This window comes from Oncorhynchus keta, chromosome 35 (assembly GCF_023373465.1).
Source record: "Oncorhynchus keta strain PuntledgeMale-10-30-2019 chromosome 35, Oket_V2, whole genome shotgun sequence".
In the NCBI taxonomy this organism is placed as follows: domain Eukaryota; kingdom Metazoa; phylum Chordata; class Actinopteri; order Salmoniformes; family Salmonidae; genus Oncorhynchus; species Oncorhynchus keta.
Window position 1 is genome coordinate 23,682,322 of NC_068455.1, and position 20,556 is coordinate 23,702,877.

The 20,556-nt window shown below is 44.2% G+C and overlaps 2 protein-coding genes and 1 pseudogene across 2 annotated transcripts; all 3 read left to right on the plus strand.

Moving 5' to 3' along the window:
• The first annotated feature begins 489 nt into the window (after window positions 1-489).
• On the plus strand, window positions 490-3,157 carry LOC118369222 (B2 bradykinin receptor). The gene is made up of 2 exons (XM_035753683.2): window positions 490-639; window positions 1,748-3,157. The coding sequence occupies exon 2, from the start codon at window positions 1,755-1,757 to the stop codon at window positions 2,790-2,792; it is 1,038 nt and encodes a 345-aa protein (XP_035609576.1). The 5' UTR covers window positions 490-639; window positions 1,748-1,754; the 3' UTR covers window positions 2,793-3,157.
• Window positions 3,158-4,683: 1,526 nt separating this feature from the next.
• LOC127915495 (B2 bradykinin receptor-like) lies at window positions 4,684-10,934 on the plus strand (annotated as a pseudogene).
• A 2,852-nt stretch (window positions 10,935-13,786) lies between these two features.
• On the plus strand, window positions 13,787-17,943 carry bdkrb1 (bradykinin receptor B1). Its single transcript, XM_035753685.2, has 2 exons — window positions 13,787-13,925; window positions 14,629-17,943. Exon 2 carries the CDS (start codon window positions 14,643-14,645, stop codon window positions 15,711-15,713), a length of 1,071 nt encoding a protein of 356 aa, XP_035609578.2. The 5' UTR covers window positions 13,787-13,925; window positions 14,629-14,642; the 3' UTR covers window positions 15,714-17,943.
• Window positions 17,944-20,556: the final 2,613 nt, after the last annotated feature.

Sequence of the window (20,556 nt, forward strand, 5' to 3'; positions counted from 1 at the left end):
CCCCACCCAGTTTGGATTCAAGGTTGTTCACAGAGGGATATTAGATTCACAACATTCCTAAAACGCAATCCAGCCATGAATGTACAGAAAACAATCAAGTGGTATAGGTCTACATTGACACTAAATAAGAGCTTGGTATGTAGGCTTAAATCTCGTGTAAGTCATTGTGTGTGGCAAATGTTTCATTTGTCCTTCCCGGTATTAGTAATGAATTAGTAAAGATTAATTGTTTTAAGTAACTCAAGTTCAGAGTTTGTTTTCTTTCTCAGTAATGCTAGGTTATGGTAGGATGACCTAAACAACAGCTGGGATGTCAGTAGATATCCAAACACACTTATATCGAGGGGAATTCCATCAAAGTTCTATAAAAATTGGAGTTTGAGATAGGGCAGAAATCATAAACAAGATAAACCAGACACAATTTAAGTTAATTGGGGGAAGAGGGAACAAAAAAAATGCACAGATTTTGAGTGACATCACTTCCATGATGGACTCCCTCCTTTAAGAGAATAAGTCAGAGCCGACCCCAGGGTAGAGGAGCCTGGAACACTGCGGGGAAACGTCTAGACTGGGCTGACCAGACGCACGGCACATCTGGACTTACACTTAGACCAGAGGACTCCTGCTCCAGTCAACAAGGTTTGTAAAATGAAGTACTGTATCGTTAACATGTATAACATAGATTTGTCACTAATGCAAGAAAATGATAAATGAGTGGAGAGTTATATCACAGTATATTTGCTGTTCAGATCATATTTAGGGTAAACTGGATTGAATCGCTGCCTCTCCTCTCATTTTCGAATCCAACTTAGAAACAAGAAGATTGTTTGTGTTGTCAGACTTTTTGACAGACAAAAAGGAGAGCCCTTTCTGTGGCTAAACTCTAAAACTCCTCAAACAGATTGAGGGATGTGAACGATAATATGTGGTTGACAGCATGGGGAGAGAGGCAGTTTTTTCAATAATCTCTTAATACCTCATATTGAAGGGATTTCTTCTCTATAAAAAAGTTCATTAGCATTCGGTGCACAGATACAGATTTATGTTTATTTTTGAGCAAATAATGTGTGTACCACTCCTCCAGCAGCACAGATGTATAAGATTTTATTGCACGCCTTTTCAAAGAAGGTTGGGGCTGTTTTTGTCATAAGTCGCAGCCAATGATGATACTGATGTACAACAGTAAAAAGATAAGTATTGCAATCATAATGCTGAGAATAATTATGGGGCAATGTGGCTCCCAAATATTTTCATGACAAGAGATATTGATCCTCACTTTAACTTTCATGAATATTTTATCTTTCGCTACCTGAGCGTTTTTTATTTCCGGTCTAAGTATATGATATTTACAAGAAATGCATATAAAGTTATGCATAATGAATAGCACACTGAAACAACCACTTAGCCACTTGTACAGTACTGTAATAAGACAACTTCCTTATGATGACTTGCAGACACAGTGTCTCTGAATAAATAATACAAAAAAGTCACATTGTGGAGAGGGAAGTTCCGTATTCTGTTGAGTTATAAACCACATGAGTCGCAGCTCCCATCACCACAAGTGCATGAGGACTGGATGTTATGACACAATCAGCATGACCATGTGACTAACGTACTAGATTATACAGTAAACTTTATAAATTAATGCCTACTGAGAGTCACCTGTCCAGGAACGGTATCTGCCATGTATCCCCCTCCCCCTCATTGAACAACCCCAGTTACATTTACACAACATATTTCTCTACAGCTCCAAAATGGACATGATCACCAATTCTACAGACATGACAGGAAGGAACAGTACCAATGCCAGCCACTGCCCATTCGCTGAGGAGTGGGACTGGCTCCACACCATGCAACCGGGCTACATCCTGGCCATCAGTGTCCTGGGGATTCTGGGTAATGTCTTTGTCCTGTTGGTCTTCTGCCTGCATAAGAAGGCCTGCACCGTAGCAGAAATCTACCTGAGTAACCTGGCCGCCGCTGACCTGCTCCTGGTCTCCTGCCTCCCCTTCTGGGCCGTCAACGTGGCCAACGGCTTCAACTGGCCCTTCGGCCCCCTGCTGTGTCGCCTGGTCAACGTGGGCATCAAGATGAATGCCTACTGCAGTATCTACTTCCTGGTTCTAGTCAGTGTGGACCGCTATGTGGCGCTAGTGCATACGATGAGCCACGGGAGGATGAGGAGGCCCTCCTACGCCAAGCTGGGCTGTTTGTTAGTGTGGAGCTTCGGGCTGCTCCTGGGCACCCCGACCATGCTCTTCAGAGCAGTGAAGTGGGTTCCAGACTTCGAGGTGACCGCCTGCTTTCTGGACTACCCCAGTCCCAAGATGGAGCTGGTGTTCAACGTGACGCTCATCGTGTTTGGGTTTGCCATCCCTGTGTCGGTGATCTCCTACTGCACCTGTCAGATCATCCAAGCCCTGAAGAACCAGGCCATGGAGAGATTCAACACAGAGCACACGGAGAGGAAGGCCACTTTGCTGGTGCTGTCTGTTCTCCTGGCCTTCCTACTCTGCTGGGTGCCATTCCACCTGGTCACTGCTCTGGATGTCCTCCTGAGGGCAGCGGACATCTCAGGCTGCAACCTCAGCAACAGTCTGGATATCTGCAACCAGGTGTTTACCTACCTGGCCTTCTTCAACAGCGTGCTCAACCCAGTCCTCTATGTGATTGTGGGGAAGAACTTCAGGAAGAAAGTAATGGAGGTGTTCGAACAGTTGTCTATGAGGAAGAAAATGGCCACCGGGTCACAACGGTCACAGCTGTCTTCCACGCTCAAAACACTGGCTTGAGTTTGAGGAACTAAAAGGGAACTAGTTATATTACTTTTATCTCTATGACAGAATTTGACACTTCAGCACCCCGCCCTCAGTTGACTGCATTTTATACTAATAACCTTAATAGAATCAATGTGCTTTTACTTAAAAGCCACATTTAAGTTTAGAATGTATTTATCAGTAATGTGTTTTTTAGGAGGGCTGTTTCTCCTAATTCAGTGCAATATATATGAATATTGTTTTCTGTGAAATAAGCTGTGTAAATAGAATCTACCGATTGTGTTCTAGAAACAAGTCAGAATTGACTAGAAATGTATATAGAACAGTTGTCAACTTTATGTTACTTTTGAGAACATTATTGAAGTAAAAAACTAACCATGGCTGTCTTGTGGAATCATTTGAAATACATGTCAATGTCAGACAACCTAAAACAAGACCCAGAGACTCCCGGTGAACCCTGGGTAAGTGATTTATGATGTTTTCTCTGACTAAATGTCTGGATGGCCACATTAGTGAATGTGTCACAGACTTTCCAGTGGTGACACAAGTTGTGTTCCTTTGTGTGGGAGGAGAACGTTACTCTCTCTTATTATGTTTTTTCCAAACCCCAACTTCATTGGCTAGACATGTTGTCAGGAGTGACTGTGGTCAGGGGCACACCCCCAGTTTGTCCCCAAAGTATAGTTGGTCGTGCCAAACAGGAAATCAATGTTTTGAGTGCACTGTAAAAAAATATATATATATATACCAGTACCCATTAAAGGTGTTTTCTTTATTTGAACTGTTTTCTACATTGTAGAATAATAGTGAAGACATCCAAACTATGAAACAACACATATGGAATCATGAAGTAACTAAAAAGTGTTAAACAAATCAAAATATATGTTATATTTGAGATTCTTCAAAGTAGCCACCCTTTGCCTTGATGACAGCCTTGCACACTCTTGGCATTCTCTTAACCAGCTTCATGAGGTAGTCACCTGGAATGCATTTCAAGTAACAGGTGTGCCTTGTTAAAAGTTAATTTGTGGAATTTCAGACACATCTCAACATCAACTGTTCAGAGGAGACTGCGTGAATCAGGCCTTCATTATTGAATTGCTGCAAAGAAACCACTACTAAACGGACACCAATAAGAAGAAGAGACTTGCTTGGGCCCAGAAATCTGTCCTTTGGTCTGATGAGTTCCAATTTGGTAGGTGAACGGATGATCTCCGCATGTGTGGTTCCCACCGTGAAGTATAGAGGTGTGATGGTGTGGGGGTGCTTTGCTGGTGACACTGTCTGTTATTTATTTAGAATTCAAGGCACACTTAACCAGCATGGCTACCACAGCATACTGCAGTGATATGCCATCCCATCTGGTTTGCGCATAGTGGGACTATCATTTGTTTTTCAACAGGACAAAGACCCAACAAACCTCCAGGCTGTGTAAGGGCTATTTGACCAAAGAGAGTGATGGACTGCTGCATTAGATTACCTGGCCTCCATAATCACCTGACCTCAACCCAATTGAGATGGTTTGGGATGAGTTGGACCGCAGAGTGAAGGAAAAGCAGCCAACAAGTGCTCAGCATATGTGGGAACTCCTTGAAGACTGTTGGAAAAGCATTCCAGGTGAAGCAGGTTGAAGGAATGTCAAGAGTGTTCAAAGCTGTCATCAGGGCAAAGGGTGGAAAAATGGCACACAGAGGTTATAGCTGCCGTTTTACGGGCTCCTAACCAATTGTGCTATTTTGTTAGTTTTTTGCATTGTTTGTAACTAATTTTGTACACAATGTTGCTGCTACCGTCTCTTATGACCAAAACAGCTTCTGGACATCAGAACAGGGATTGTTCACCTCGAACTGGAGGAAGATATTTTCTTTAATGTGTGTGTCTATTTGTCATTAACTGCTGGTGCACGATGTCTAACATTAAAGAAGTCTCAAGGTATTGCTCACCTGAGGTAGAATTACATTTACATTTAAGTCATTTAGCAGACGCTCTTATCCAGAGCGACTTACAAATTGGTGCATTCACCTTATGACATCCAGTGGAACAGCCACTTTACAATAGTGCATCTAAATATTTTAGGGGGGTGAGAAGGATTACTTATCCTATCCTAGGTATTCCTTAAAGAGGTGGGGTTTCAGGTGTCTCCGGAAGGTGGTGATTGACTCCGCTGTCCTGGCGTCGTGAGGGAGTTTGTTCCACCATTGGGGGGCCAGAGCAGCGAACAGTTTTGACTGGGCTGAGCGGGAACTGTACTTCCTCAGTGGTAGGGAGGCGAGCAGGCCAGAGGTGGATGAACGCAGTGCCCTTGTTTGGGTGTAGGGCCTGATCAGAGCCTGGAGGTACTGAGGTGCCATTCCCCTCACAGCTCCGTAGGCAAGCACCATGGTCTTGTAGCGGATGCGAGCTTCAACTGGAAGCCAGTGGAGAGAGCGGAGGAGCGGGGTGACGTGAGAGAACTTGGGAAGGTTGAACACCAGACGGGCTGCGGCGTTCTGGATGAGTTGTAGGGGTTTAATGGCACAGGCAGGGAGCCCAGCCAACAGCGAGTTGCAGTAATCCAGACGGGAGATGACAAGTGCCTGGATTAGGACCTTCGCCGCTTCCTGTGTGAGGCAGGGTCGTACTCTGCGGATGTTGTAAAGCATGAACCTACAGGAACGGACCACCGCCTTGATGTTAGTTGAGAACGACAGGGTGTTGTCCAGGATCACGCCAAGGTTCTTAGCGCTCTGGGAGGAGGACACAATGGAGTTGTCAACAGTGATGGCGAGATCATGGAACGGGCAGTCCTTCCCCGGGAGGAAGAGCAGCTCCGTCTTGCCGAGGTTCAGCTTGAGGTGGTGATCCGTCATCCACACTGATATGTCTGCCAGACATGCAGAGATGCGATTCGCCACCTGGTCATCAGAAGGGGGAAAGGAGAAGATTAATTGTGTGTCGTCTGCATAGCAATGATAGGAGAGACCATGTGAGGTTATGACAGAGCCAAGTGACTTGGTGTATAGCGAGAATAGGAGAGGGCCTAGAACAGAGCCCTGGGGGACACCAGTGGTGAGAGCGCGTGGTGAGGAGACAGATTCTCGCCACGCCACCTGGTAGGAGCGACCTGTCAGGTAGGACGCAATCCAAGCGTGGGCCGCGCCGGAGATGCCCAACTCGGAGAGGGTGGAGAGGAGGATCTGATGGTTCACAGTATCGAAGGCAGCCGATAGGTCTAGAAGGATGAGAGCAGAGGAGAGAGAGTTAGCTTTAGCAGTGCGGAGCGCCTCCGTGATACAGAGAAGAGCAGTCTCAGTTGAATGACTAGTCTTGAAACCTGACTGATTTGGATCAAGAAGGTCATTCTGAGAGAGATAGCGGTAGAGCTGGCCAAGGACGGCACGCTCAAGAGTTTTGGAGAGAAAAGAGAGAAGGGATACTGGTCTGTAGTTGTTGACATCGGAGGGATCGAGTGTAGGTTTTTTCAGAAGGGGTGCAACTCTCGCTCTCTTGAAGACGGGAGGGACGTAGCCAGCGGTCAGGGATGAGTTGATGAGCGAGGTGAGGTAAGGGAGAAGGTCTCCGGAAATGGTCTGGAGAAGAGAGGAGGGGATAGGGTCCTACCAGACAAGCTAAAATGCCTTTCGTGCTCACTTTGAGGCAAGCAACACTGAGAGCACCAGCTGTTCCGGATGACTGTATGATGATGCTTTCCGTAGCAGATGTTTAAAGGTCTTGCTCACAGGTCAACATTAACAAAGCCGTGGGGCCAGATGGATTACCAGGACATGTACTCGAGTGATGCGTGGACCAACTGGCAAGTGTATTAACTGACATTTTCAACCTCTCCCTGGCCGAGTCTGTAATACCTACATGTTTCAAAGAGACCACCATAGTCCATGTGCCCAATAAAGCGACGGTAACCTGCCTAAATGATTATCGCCCCATAGCAGTCACATCAGTATCCATGAAGTGCCTAAACCCTAAAACCCATCTCAGGATCCATGCCAAATCTTTTTAGTTTCCTGAGTGGGAATAGGCTTTGTCGTGCCCTCTTCACGGCTATCTTGGTGTGTTTGGACCAATCTAGTTTGTTGTTGATGTAGACACCAAGGAATTAGAAGCTCTCAACCTGCTCCACTACAGACCCGTCGATGAGAATGGGGACGTGCTCTGTGCTCCTTTTCCCGTAGTCCACAATCATTTAATTAGCCTTGGTTATGTTGAGGGAGAGGTTGTTATTCTGGCACCAACCGGCCAGGTCTCTGACCTCCTCCCTATAGGCTGTCTTGTCATTGTCGGTGATCAGGCCTACCACTGTTGTGTCGTCAACAAACTTAATGATGGTGTTGGAGTCGTGCCTGGCCATGCAGTTGTGGGTAACCAGGGAGTATAGGAGGGGACTGAGCACGCACCCCTGGGGAGCTCCAGTGTTAAGGATCAGCATGGCAGATGTGTTGCAACCTGCCCTCACCACCTGGGAGCGGCCCGTCAGGAAGTCCAGGATCCAGTTGCAGAGGGAGGTGTTTAGTCCCAGTATCCTGAGCTTGGTGATGAGCTTTGAGGGTACTATGTTGTTAAACGATGAGCTGTAGTCAATGATCAGCATTCTCACATAGGTGTTCCTTTTGTCTAGGTGGGAAAGGGCAGTGTGGAGTGCCATAGAGATTGCATCATCTGTGGATCTGTTTGGCCGGTGTTTGAGCACACGTCCTGGTAATCCGTCTGGCCCCGCTGCCCTGTGTATGTTGATCTGTTTAAAGGTCTTGCTCACGTCGGCTATGGAGAGCGGAACAGCTGATGCTCTCATGCTTGCCTCGAAGCAAGCATAGACATGATTTAGCTCGTCTGGTAGGCTCGTGTCACTGGGCAGCTCGCGGCTGTGCTTCCCATTGTAGTCTGTAATAGTTTGCAAGCCCTGCCACATCCGACGAGCGTCGGAGCCGGTGTAGTATGATTCAATCTTAGCCCTGTATTGACGCTTTGCCTGTTTGATGTTTCATCGCAGGATTTTTTGTAAGCTTCCGGGTTAGAGTCCCGCACCTTGAAAGCGGCAGCTCTACCGTTTAGCTCAGTGCTAATGTTTCCTGTAATCCATGGCTTCTGGTTGGGGTATGTATGTACAGTCACTGTGGGGACGATGTCCTCAATGCACTTATTGATAAAGCCAGTGACTGATGTGGTGTATTCCTCAATGCCCTTGGAAGAATCCCGGAACATGTTCCAGTCTGTGATAGCAAAGCAGTCCGGTAGTTTAGCATCTGCTTCATCTGACCATTTTTTTTATAGACCGAGCCACTGGTGCTTCCTGCTTTATTTTTTGCTTGTAAGCAGGAATGAGGAGGATAGAGTTGTGGTCGGATTTGCTGCCGGTTCAAAAACTGAGTGGTACTCCTAGTTTAAAAAAAACAGAGTGTCACTAGTCAACACCAATAATATTCTCCCCTGTTTCCCACGGGTACCCTACATTTACTCCCCTTTTGATAGACTGAAAACATAAAGTTTTGCATTCCACTGAGGCTGTGCTGACTTATAGTACTGTGAGGAAGGAGATGTAGACAGAGTCCACAGAGAGTGTGCTCTAGAGGTCGACCGATTAATCGGAATGGCCGATTAATTAGGGCCGATTTCAAGTTTTCATAACAATCGGAAATCGGTATTTTTGGGCGCCGATTTAAAAAATGTTTTATACCTTTATTTAACTAGGCAAATCAGTTAAGAACACATTCTTATTTTCAATGACGGCCCAGGAACGATGGTTTAACTGCCTTGTTCAGGGGCAGAATGACAGATTTTTTTGTCTTGCAACCTTACAGTTAACTAGTCCAACACAATAACGACCTGCCTCTCTCTCGTTGCACTCCACAAGGAGACTGACTGCCTGCTACGCGAATGCAGTAAGCCAAGGTAATTTGCTAGCTAGCATTAAACTTATCTTATAAAAAACAATCAATCATAATCACTAGTTAACTACACATGGTTGATGATATTACTAGATATTATATAGCGTGTCCTGCGTTACATATAATCTGACTGAGCATACAAGTATCTGACTGAGCGTTGGTAGGCAGAAGCAGGCGCGTAAACATTCATTCAAACAGCACTTTCATGCGTTTTGACAGCAGCTCTTCCTTGTGCGTCAAGCATTGCGCTTTTTATGACTTCAAGCCTATCAACTCCCGAGAGGAGGCTGGTGTAACCGAAGTGAAATGGCTAGCTAGTTAGCACGTTAACTAGAGGGACGGAAGCTATACTGTTTCACTGGCAATACTAAAGTGCCTATAAGAACATCCAATAGTCAAAGGTTAATGAAATACAAATGGTATAGAGGGAAATAGTCCTATAATTCCTATAATAACTACAACCTAAAACTTCTTACCTGGGAATATTGAAGACTCATGTTAAAAGGAACCACCATATGTTCTCATGTTCTGAGCAAGGAACTTAAACGTTAGCTTTCTTATGTAGCACATATTGCACTTTTACTTTCCTCTCCAACACTTTGTTTTTGCATTATATATAAACTAAATTGAACATGTTTCATTATTTACTTGAGGCTAAATTGATTTTATTGATGTATTATATTCAGTTAAAATAAGTGTTCATTCAGTATTGTTGTAATTGTCATTATTACAAAAATAAATAAAAAATTGTCAGATTAATCGGTATCTGCTTTTTTGGTCCTTCAATAATCAGTATTGAAAAATCATAATCGGTCATCCAGATCAGACCATCTGTTACCTGCAGCTCTGTTTAGATGACTGTACATCACAGTGATTTATGTAAAGAGCTGAGGTGTGCTTCACAAGGCAACAACACACACAGCCTGTGCACTCTCACTGATAACAATATTAGCCATTCCATTCTCTTATCCCCAGTCCATTTTTATTTATTTAACCTTTATTTAACTAGACAAGTCAGTTAACAACAAATTCTTATTTTCAATGACGGCCTAGGAACAGTGGGTTAACTGTCTGTTCAGGGGCAGAACGACAGATTTGTACCATGTCAGCTCGGGGGTTTGAACTTGAAACCTTCCGGTTACTCATCCAACACTCTAACCACTAGGCTACCCTGCCTGTTCACCAGCTCGCCATCCACTTTAGTTTGAACCAGGTAGTAGCGGTTTGAGAGAAATTAGAGAAGTACCTTTGACATCAAAAGCTTTTTGAATGTTTTACAATATAACATTTCGCTTCAACATTGACACACACAATCTGTCTTAGGACAGCTCCCCAAATGGTCTCAAACTGGTCAAGGAACCCTCTCATAGAGGGTTTCCTCATTGCCAAGAAGGAGTGTAAACCACACAGAAGCCTGTGAGTGGGTGTACTGTATGCAGCCAGCCTACATGTTCATCATCTGCCTGCTGGGCATGCTGGGTAACTCCTTCGTCCTGTGTGTGTTCTGCTTCCAGAGTAGACACGCCACCATGGCAGACATCTATCTGGGTGACCTGGCCGCTGCAGACCTCCTCATGGTGTCCTGCCTGCTGTTCTGGGTGGTGGCCGTCTCACAAGAGTTCCACTGGCTGTTCGGCGAGCCTATTTTTCAGCTGGTGAACACTGTCATTGGGAGTAACTACTACTGCAGCGTCCTGTTCCTCACGCTGGTCAGTGTGGACCGGTTCCTCGTGCTGGCTCAGCCCCTGTCATCCCAGGGCAAGGGGAGAAGACTGGCCTGGGCCAGTGAAATCTACCTGGGTGTGTGGATGGTGAGTGGCCTCCTCAGCCTCCCCGCTCAGTTCTTCCATACTGTCCACTTTTTCCCCTCACCTGGGGGTGGAGGCGTGCTACGTGGCGTACCCCCACAATGTCTGGAGGATGCGCTATAAACTGACTGTCAACATAGTGGGCTTCCTGGTTCCTGTACCTATTGTGTCCTTCTGCAGCTACCACATCATCAGGGTGCTCCGGGACAACAAGACACGGCGGCAGGCTGGAATGGAGGAAGGCTGCCCACCTAGTACTCAGCGCCTTGGCTGTATTCATCCTCTGCTGGCTGCCTTACCAGGAGGTTATCTTCCTCGAGACCCTTTATCACTACGAAGTCATCTGTGGTTGTGGCTTGCTGAATGCATTAGACATCAGCATATCAGCTACCTACTTGGGCTACAGCAACAGCTCACTGAACCCTTTCCTGTATGTGATTGTAAGAAAGACACATTATTACTGGGCTTGACAATCTGGACCCGCTATTTCTGAAACTATCTGCCGCCATTGTCGCAACCCCTATCACCAGCCTGTTCAACCTCTCTTTCATATCGTCTGAGATCCCCAAGGATTGGAAAGCTGCCGCAGTCATCCCCCTCTTCAAAGGAGGAGACACCCTGGACCCAAACTGCTATAGACCTATATCCATCCTGCCCTGCCTATCTAAGGTCTTCGAAAGCCAAGTCAACAAACAGGTCACTGACCATCTCGAATCCCACCGTACCTTCTCCGCTGTGCAATCTGGTTTCCGAGCCGGTCACGGTGCACCTCAGCCACACTCAAGGTACTAAATGATATCATAACCGCCATCGATAAAAGACAGTACTGTGCAGCCGTCTTCATCGACCTCGCCAAGGCTTTCGACTCTGTCAATCACCAAATTCTTATCGGCAGACTCAACAGCCTCGGCTTTTCGGATGACTGCCTTGCCTGGTTCACCAATTACTTTGCAGACAGAGTTCAGTGTGTCAAATCAGAGGGCATGCTGTCCGGTCCTCTGGCAGTCTCTATGGGGGTGCCACAGGGTTCAATTCTCGGGCCGACTCTTTTCTCTGTATATATCAATGATGTTGCTCTTGCTGCGGGCGATTCCCTGATCCACCTCTACGCAGACGACACCATTCTATATACTTTCGGCCCGTCATTGGACACTGTGCTATCAAACCTCCAAACGAGCTTCAATGCCATACAGCACTCCTTCCGTGGCCTCCAACTGCTCTTAAACGCGAGTAAAACCAAATGCATGCTTTTCAACCGATCGCTGCCTGCACCCGCATGCCCGACTAGCATCACCACCCTGGATGGTTCCAACCTTGAATATGTGGACATCTATAAGTACCTAGGTGTCTGGCTAGACTGCAAACTCTCCTTCCAGACTCACATCAAACATCTCCAATCAAAAATCAAATCCAGAGTCGGCTTTCTATTCCGCAACAAAGCCTCCTTCACTCACGCTGCCAAGCTTACCCTAGTAAAACTGACTATCCTACCGATCCTCGACTTCGGCGATGTCATCTACAAAATGGCTTCCAACACTCTACTCAGCAAACTGGATGCAGTCTATCACAGTGCCATCCGTTTTGTCACTAAAGCACCTTATACCACCCACCACTGCGACTTGTATGCTCTAGTCGGCTGGCCCTCACTACATATTCGTCGCCAGACCCACTGGCTCCAGGTCATTTACAAGTCCATGCTAGGTAAAGCTCCGCCTTATCTCAGTTCACTGGTCACGATGGCAACACCCATCCGTAGCACGCGCTCCAGCAGGTGTATCTCACTGATCATCCCTAAAGCCAACACCTCATTTGGCCGCCTTTCGTTCCAGTACTCTGCTGCCTGTGACTGGAACGAATTGCAAAAATCGCTGAAGTTGGAGAGACTTTTATCTCCCTCACCAACTTCAAACATCAGCTATCCGAGCAGCTAACCGATCGCTGCAGCTGTACATAGTCTATAGGTAAATAGCTCACCCTTTTTCACCTGCCTCATTCCCATACTGTTTTTATACTGTTTTTATTTATTTACTTTTCTGCTCTTTTGCACACCAATATCACCAATATCTCTACCTGTACATGCCCATCTGATCATTTATCACTCCAGTGTTAATCTGCAAAATTGTATTATTCGCCTACCTCCTCATGCCTTTTGCACACATTGTATATAGATTGCCCATTTTTTTCTACTGTGTTATTGACTTGCTAATTGTTTACTCCATGTGTAACTCTGTTGTCTGTTCACACTGCTATGCTTTATCTTGGCCAGGTCGCAGTTGCAAATGAGAACTTGTTCTCAACTAGCCTACCTGGTTAAATAAAGGTGAAATAAAAAAATAAAAAAAATTACCTATAGCCCTCAAACTCATCTCTGGACCTTGAAGCAAGTGCCAACCCCTTTTTTATCCCCAATTTCATGATTACGATCTTGTCTCATCGCTGCAACTCCCCAACTGGCTCGGGAGAGGCGAAAGTCGAGTCATGCTTCCTCCCGCCTAACCGCACTTCTTAAAACCTGGATCAAACTACAGGCTGTAGTGATGCCGCAATACTGTGATGACTTTAGACCGCTGAGCTACTCGGGAGGCTCGATGTCACTTCATTTTTTTATTATTCCCCTCTAGTCAAGGACTGATTTAGACCTGGGACACCAGGATGGTGCAATTAATTATGAGGTTGAACAGAAAGCCAGCAGGCTCTGGACCTCATAGGGTAAGAAATGAATGCCCCTGACCTATAGCATGGGACATACAGATGTAGCATCTTAATTTGACCTATATCGTCACAGAAAAAATAATCCTTCAGCAAGATGATTTGAACGTTTAGTCCATAGTGTTGCTTGATCGGTGGTTAGGCTGTTAGCTGGCCAAACGTAGGCTACATGAACAGTGCAAACCTGTTTTTAATGTAACCGTGTGTTTGTGTGGGTTTTCAGGGAATTTATGTAAATCACAAAGCTCATCTGCAGTGCAGGGACATTTTTCAGCAACAAAAGAGTGATCAAATTAAGATGACTCATAATGAAATATAAACAGAGGGTATTAAATGATTAGCTTTAAATCTACTGGAGAGAAAAAATAATGGATTAAGCTAGCTACTTGGCCCTGGGCCTGTGGTTATGTGTATGTGTTTTTCCACAGTGCCAAAATTCTAAAATAAGTGTTTGTACCATTGGATAAGAAGCCGTTCACTTCAAAAATACATGTTTTCTCTCTTTGAGTATTCCTACATTCTCACCTGACCTTCAGGCGAACTGAAACAGGCTTATAAACAAATTGAAATACACGGTCGGACAAGGGTGTGGAAGAATGTTGTATACAGAACCAAACTTTCCAGCACATCTCTCCCTAACTCAGTGAGAAGCTTAAAGACGAACACTACATGGTCTACTGGGTTGGTGTGTGTGATAAACTGCAGTGTTTTCTTCTCCTTACTAAAATATATTTTCACACGATTGGCACAAGGTAAGCGATTTCTTACAAATGCATATTTTAACAAATGTTCCTTGGGATGACATTCGTGAGTCAGGCTTCTGAATAAAGTAAATGGAACAGAGACATAGTAATTTAGTACATATGAATACTGATAGACCAAAAACACTGAGACAGACACTTTTGAGGTTATTCAACTTGACAAAAAGAAAGCCTTGTTTATTTGATCAGTCATATATCTGTATATTAAGGACGTTCTGCTCAGAGTTGCAACTAATAAATGGAAAAGCAAAAAAACGAATTGGCTGTTACATTTACATTACATTTAAGTCATTTAGCAGACGCTCTTATCCAGAGCGACTTATGAGTTACTAAATCACATTTGAAAAAAGTAATCAATTAGTTCAAGTCAAGTCTTTATCAAAACATCCTGCTTTAAATCCCACAACACCAGAAATACTAAAGTTGTTGTTGGATTCAGCATATTTATGCAACCACAGCTAATTAGTTGATGACCTTTCAAGAGAGTTTGGACTCTTTAGCGTTAAGTTTTGATAGATATCTGGCTTTGATGAAGACGGTCTGGAGATTGATTACAGAATAGTTTTTTCTTTGGCTTCAATTTCCACACACACATAAAATATTAAACTTCAGTGTCACAATATTAAGATCAATATTGTTGATTAGTGGATAATAGGCTCAGATATGACATTTTGACATTTTCTTATGACAACAGAGCTGGTGGTCTCCATGGCTATGCTCCTGTCAGAAAACAACAGGTCTTTCCTTCCCACCACCAAGACTCCTCTCCACAATGCCACAGATTGGATCCTGGTCCACAGCATCATTCCTCCCTACATCTTCACCCTGTGTGTGACGGGGCTGCTGGGTAATGGCTTTGTCCTGCTGGTCTTCCTTCTCCAGAGGGAGCAGTGCTCCGTCCCAGAGATCTACCTGGGAAACCTGGCCCTGGCTGACCTGCTCCTCCTGGCCTGCCTGCCCTTCTGGGCCATGAACATCCTTAATGACTACAACTGGCCTTATGGAGACTTCCTGTGCCACGTAGTCAATCTGTCTATCACTGTCAACTTCTATACCAGCATCTACCTGTTGGTGATGGTGAGCGTGGACCGCTACTTAGCGCTGGTGAGAACCATGAGGGCCAGGTGGCTGAGGAGGAAGCGCTACGCAAGAGCGATATGTCTCATACTGTGGCTGTTTGGGCTGCTGATAGGAGGTCTAGCTTCGCTTCACAGAAAGGTGACGTTCATTGAGGAATATCGTACAGTGGCGTGTATTCTGGAGTATCCGGACCACTCTGGGGAGTCTTGGAAGCTGGCCCACAACCTCCTGTTGAACATAGTTGGCTTTGTTGTGCCTGTTGTGGGTATTTTTTCCTGCAGTTGTAACATTATCAGAGCCCTGAGGAAGAGGAGGAAGAGTGTTTACATAGAGGGTGGAAATGACAGGAAGGCCACAGTCCTTGTTTACGCCGTGACACTGCTGTTTTTTGTATGTTGGAGTCCCTTCCAACTCTTCACCTTACTCGATATGCTGTGTGATGCAGAAGTCTTGGATGAAACATGGCATTATACACTGGACATTGGTACCCAGTTTTCAACCTACCTAGCAATTCTGAACAGTAGCCTAAATCCTCTGTTGTATGTATTTTCTGGACAGTATTTTAGGAGGAAAGTTAGCACCATCTACAAGAGAACGAAGAATCGCAGGAGATCTGATACAATGGCATTTCAGCTTTCAATTGTATCAACCTACCTCCACAGGACGGATCACATCAAACCTGTTGTAATACAGACATGAGTTCCTGCATTTTCCTGCACATTTGTTTGATATCATGTAGTTATTGCACACTAAATTGCATTATCAATGTTGAATTACACAATGTAGCCACATAAAATGTGTGCAATTTTGAACTACATTATGTAGGTCTATAAGGTTTAGATTGTGTAGGAGATATGTTTACGGGCACGGAAATTATGTGATATAAATACTATGCATGCCAGTCTCTCTTGGCTAAGAGTTGAGGAGAGACTGACTGCATCACTTATTTTTATAAGAAACATTGTGTTGAAAATCACAAATTGTTTGCATAGTCAACTTACACACCGCTCTGACAAACACTTGTCCCACCAGATATGCCACCAGGGGTATTTTCAAGGTCCCCAAATCCAGAACAAATTCAAGAAAGTGTACAGTATTATATAGAGCCCTTATTGCATGGAACTTCCTTCCATCTCATATTACTCAAATAAACAGCAAATCTGGTTTAAAAAAAATAAATAAAGCAACACCTTGTGGCGCAACACCTCTCCCCTATTTGACCTAGATAGTTTGTGTGTATACATTGATATGTAGGCCTCCGTGTGCCTTTAACAAAAATATATGTAGTTGAGCTGTCCTTGAGCTGTTCTTGTCTGATGATGTTCTGTATTAGGTCATTCTGTAATATGTTTCATGTTTTGTGTGGACCCCAGGAAGTGTAGCTGGTGCTTTTGCAACAGCTAATGGGGATCCTAATAAAATACCACAAAAATCTCAATGTCACCTGTCACAATGTCACTTTTAATGCAAAATTTTACAAAATTGTATGTTCTAGCAGTGAAGATCGCAGGATGATCTTTTAATGTTTCCTGTGTGTGTGTGTGTGTGTGTGTGTGTGTGTGTGTGTGTGTGTGTGTGTGTGTGTGTGTGTGTGTGTGTGTGTGTGTGTGTGTGTGTGTGTGTGTGTGTGTGTGTGTGTTACACCCTTCTAGATTGCCCCAAAACCCTTGTCTTGTCACAATAAATGATGGCCTTTAAAATGCCAAACACATCTTTGTTAACGCCTAAAAATTATGACATTTCTCTCGCCACCATTCTTCTTTTCAATAAAGTTATTTAATACATATGAGGAAATGTCTCCGGAGTGACATTGGAGAGAATACTATTTGTATCTTGACACAAATATCAATGATTCCCAGGACACCTATAGGAATAAATCTATAGTCATTTAATGATCATTTTACAAGACCAAAGTCGGGAGAGGTGTCTGCTTAGCTGTGCTCTTTTGCTTTCTAGATGGGTTCTGGTTGCTCATGTTTGTATATATAGTTTGTTAACTTGAGTGTATGACCACCCACATTCTATAACTATTTGCATGTGTAGGTCTAGTAGTCCATTATGAGATGTCAAGTCATGGAAACCCAACGGAGAGAAGTTCCAAGCTATAAACTGCAGATGAGCCAACGTCATGTTTGTTGCTGTTCATAATAGTTGTGGTTTCTGCACCACAGTGAAGTTTACACCATAGCCTATGAAAACATCTTTACAGTAACAAAAGTACTGTTTCAGGTCACACTTTATTTGTATAGTCTGGATAATCATACTATCAACAATTTGTTGATAAGCAACTGCTTGCTAAGATTACGGTTAGGGTTAGAATAAGAATAAGGATCGGGGTTAAGGTTAGGGTTAGGATTAGTATTAGTAGATAGTTAGTCTATTTGTAGATGCTCTACAGACTATCCAAATAAAATGTTACCCAAAAGTCACCTCTTGGAAAACCAACTCTCCTCTTTTGTGTGCTTAAACATACATACGATTTATGAACTGCAAACCACCCATGTATAATTGTTGAGTTCACCATTCACTCGTCTGCCCAGCACACAGTTCTCTCATCTGCAGTACTGCTCTCATGCGATAGCTCAGAGGGAATTTAACAGAGAAAAATAAATGCTAGAGACTAACATTGTTTGACATTCACTTCAGGATACTTAGCTCAACGGTCACATCTTTGACCATGAGAGAATGCAGGTTCTACAGCAAAAACTATGAAATTCCTAGTGAAATCTTGGCTTATAAAATCATTTATGGAGTGTTTCTTGCATTTTTTGAGAGGAGCTGTGCCATTTGTCATAGTGCACAGGCAGTGGTGACCCGTCATTCAAGGCTCTGCCCCAACTGTTTTGAGCCTGTTTTGCATGTTATTTTGGCATAAAACATGTCATATATATACACTGTATTTATATACACATTGAGTTAATAAAGCCGCATACCAACATGGTCTCTTTTTTGTTTTCTTGATTAAGGCAGCTCCAAAATACAGCTGTTTCAGCTCAGTGCTTTCTGTGGTGGCGGGGAAAGCCAACAAAAAATATGGAGCGTAGAGCTGTGATTGGCTCAGTGTTCTGTCACTCATGGAGACACTACGCCACCGCCAAGTCTAAGGGTTACAGTACATTAGAAGTGCCAACCCAAGAAAGATCAAGGTCATTGGCCACAGATAAAATTACTTCAAATCACGTTATATGTACAGTAGCTTTGATTGGACTGATCATGTCAACATCATACTTTCAAAATCTTAGCTAGCAGTCATCATCATGAATCAAGTCGACAATCTACTGGCAAATCCTTTTTAATCCTTGTCAAATGAAGAGAAATAATGAAGAGAAATAATAGATAAAACGTATTGGCCATTGGACATAAACATTACACAACAAGTTGGAAATCACAAATTCAACAATGAGTGGTTTGGAAGGAATCAGTGACAGTGGCTAACTGCAAGCTTTGCAAAGCAATCACTAGCCTGCTATTTAGTGGAGTGGCTGTGTGGTCCCTAATTAATTAGGGATTAGGGGGCTCTTTCCCAGTTTAAAATGATACACATTCAACATTGGCCATGCTGGCAATGAAGCATGATTTGTGCCGCATTCAAAAACAACTGTTAACTCGGCTTCAGTGAGTTCAAGACAACTGGGAAGTCGGGAATAAACGAGCCCAGACTGGCAAAATACATTTTGAACTCGGAATTGTAAATCTGGCCTCATTCTAGTGCTACCACCTGAAGATCAATGATGTCATCATGATTCGACCTTGTTTTTTTTCTCCTGAGTTTCCAGTTGTCTTGAAAGCACCATAAATTCAGAGAATGCCAGACTTTGATGACAAAATTTGACCACAAAAGACCGCTGCACCACCTTCCTGTTCAAGTGCGCACAAAAATGTATTGTATGCTGCTGCATAAATTATGTAATATGCCAGGGAGATATGTATACTGTAGCTAATAAGGTAATACTAAGTGTATGTTGTGTAGTAAGCTGTTAGTAGCACATGTGCCTCACCCTAATAATTTGGTCCCTTATCCTGTCATAATTTAGCCTACTGTTCTAACTTGGTGGTGCACAAGTAGACTATAATCTATTTTAGAGAAATGTCAACATCGAATATTGTAAGCGCTTTCATTGTCTGCTTATATGCCCCCTTTATTTATCCTACGGTTCTGACTTGGTGTACAGGGAGAACACTATATGAACAGCCCATGTTCTGAATTATGTCGCAATCCATTTCAAACGTGCTATACAAATAGGTATATTGACTACGTCCATCCTAGCTCTCTCATTGTTTTAATCAAAACTACAGATCAAAACGTCCCCTTATGCCAGTTTGTACATCTCAATTATCATTAGAAACCACATTTGTTTAAGCAAGTCAGCCATATCAGCTATGTTTTTTTTAAGGCAGTAAATGAGGCTGAATGAACTGTTTCGCTGCCAGACAAGGCTCTGCTGATAGCCAGTTGTAGCAATGGTAAGATGTTGGAACAGCTTCATTGTCACGATCATCGTAAGAAGCGGACCAAAGCGCAGCGTGGTGTGAATACATCATTTTAATGGATGACGAAAACACAAAGTAAACTGAACAAAACAATAAATGAACAACGACCGTGAAGCTATATACAAACTGTGCTGACACAAGCAACTAACATAGACAATCACCCACAACCCACAATGCCAAAAAAGGATACCTAAATATGGTTCCCAATCAGAGACAATGACTAACATTACATTTAAGTCATTTAGCAGACGCTCTTATCCAGAGCGACTTACAAATTGGTGCATTCACCTTATGACATCCAGTGGAACAGCCACTTTACAATAGTGCATCTACATCTTTTAAAGGGGGGGGGGGGGTGAGAAGGATTACTTTATCCTATCCTAGGTATTCCTTAAAGAGGTGGGGTTTCAGGTGTCTCCGGAAGGTGGTGATTGACTCCGCTGTCCTGGCGTCGTGAGGGAGTTTGTTCCACCATTGGGGAGCCAGAGCAGCGAACAGTTTTGACTGGGCTGAGCGGGAACTGTACTTCCTCAGTGGTAGGGAGGCGAGCAGGCCAGAGGTGGATGAACGCAGTGCCCTTGTTTGGGTGTAGGGCCTGATCAGAGCCTGGAGGTACTGAGGTGCCGTTCCCCTCACAGCTCCGTAGGCAAGCACCATGGTCTTGTAGCGGATGCGAGCTTCAACTGGAAGCCAGTGGAGAGAGCGGAGGAGCGGGGTGACGTGAGAGAACTTGGGAAGGTTGAACACCAGACGGGCTGCGGCGTTCTGGATGAGTTGTAGGGGTTTAATGGCACAGGCAGGGAGCCCAGCCAACAGCGAGTTGCAGTAATCCAGACGGGAGATGACAAGTGCCTGGATTAGGACCTGCGCCGCTTCCTGTGTGAGGCAGGGTCGTACTCTGCGGATGTTGTAGAGCATGAACCTACAGGAACGGGCCACCGCCTTGGGAAGTGTTGGATGAGAGCGAGAGGGAAAAGGATACAAGGTAGTGGTCGGAGACTTGGAGGGGAGTTGCAATGAGGTTAGTGGAAGAACAGCATCTAGTAAAGAT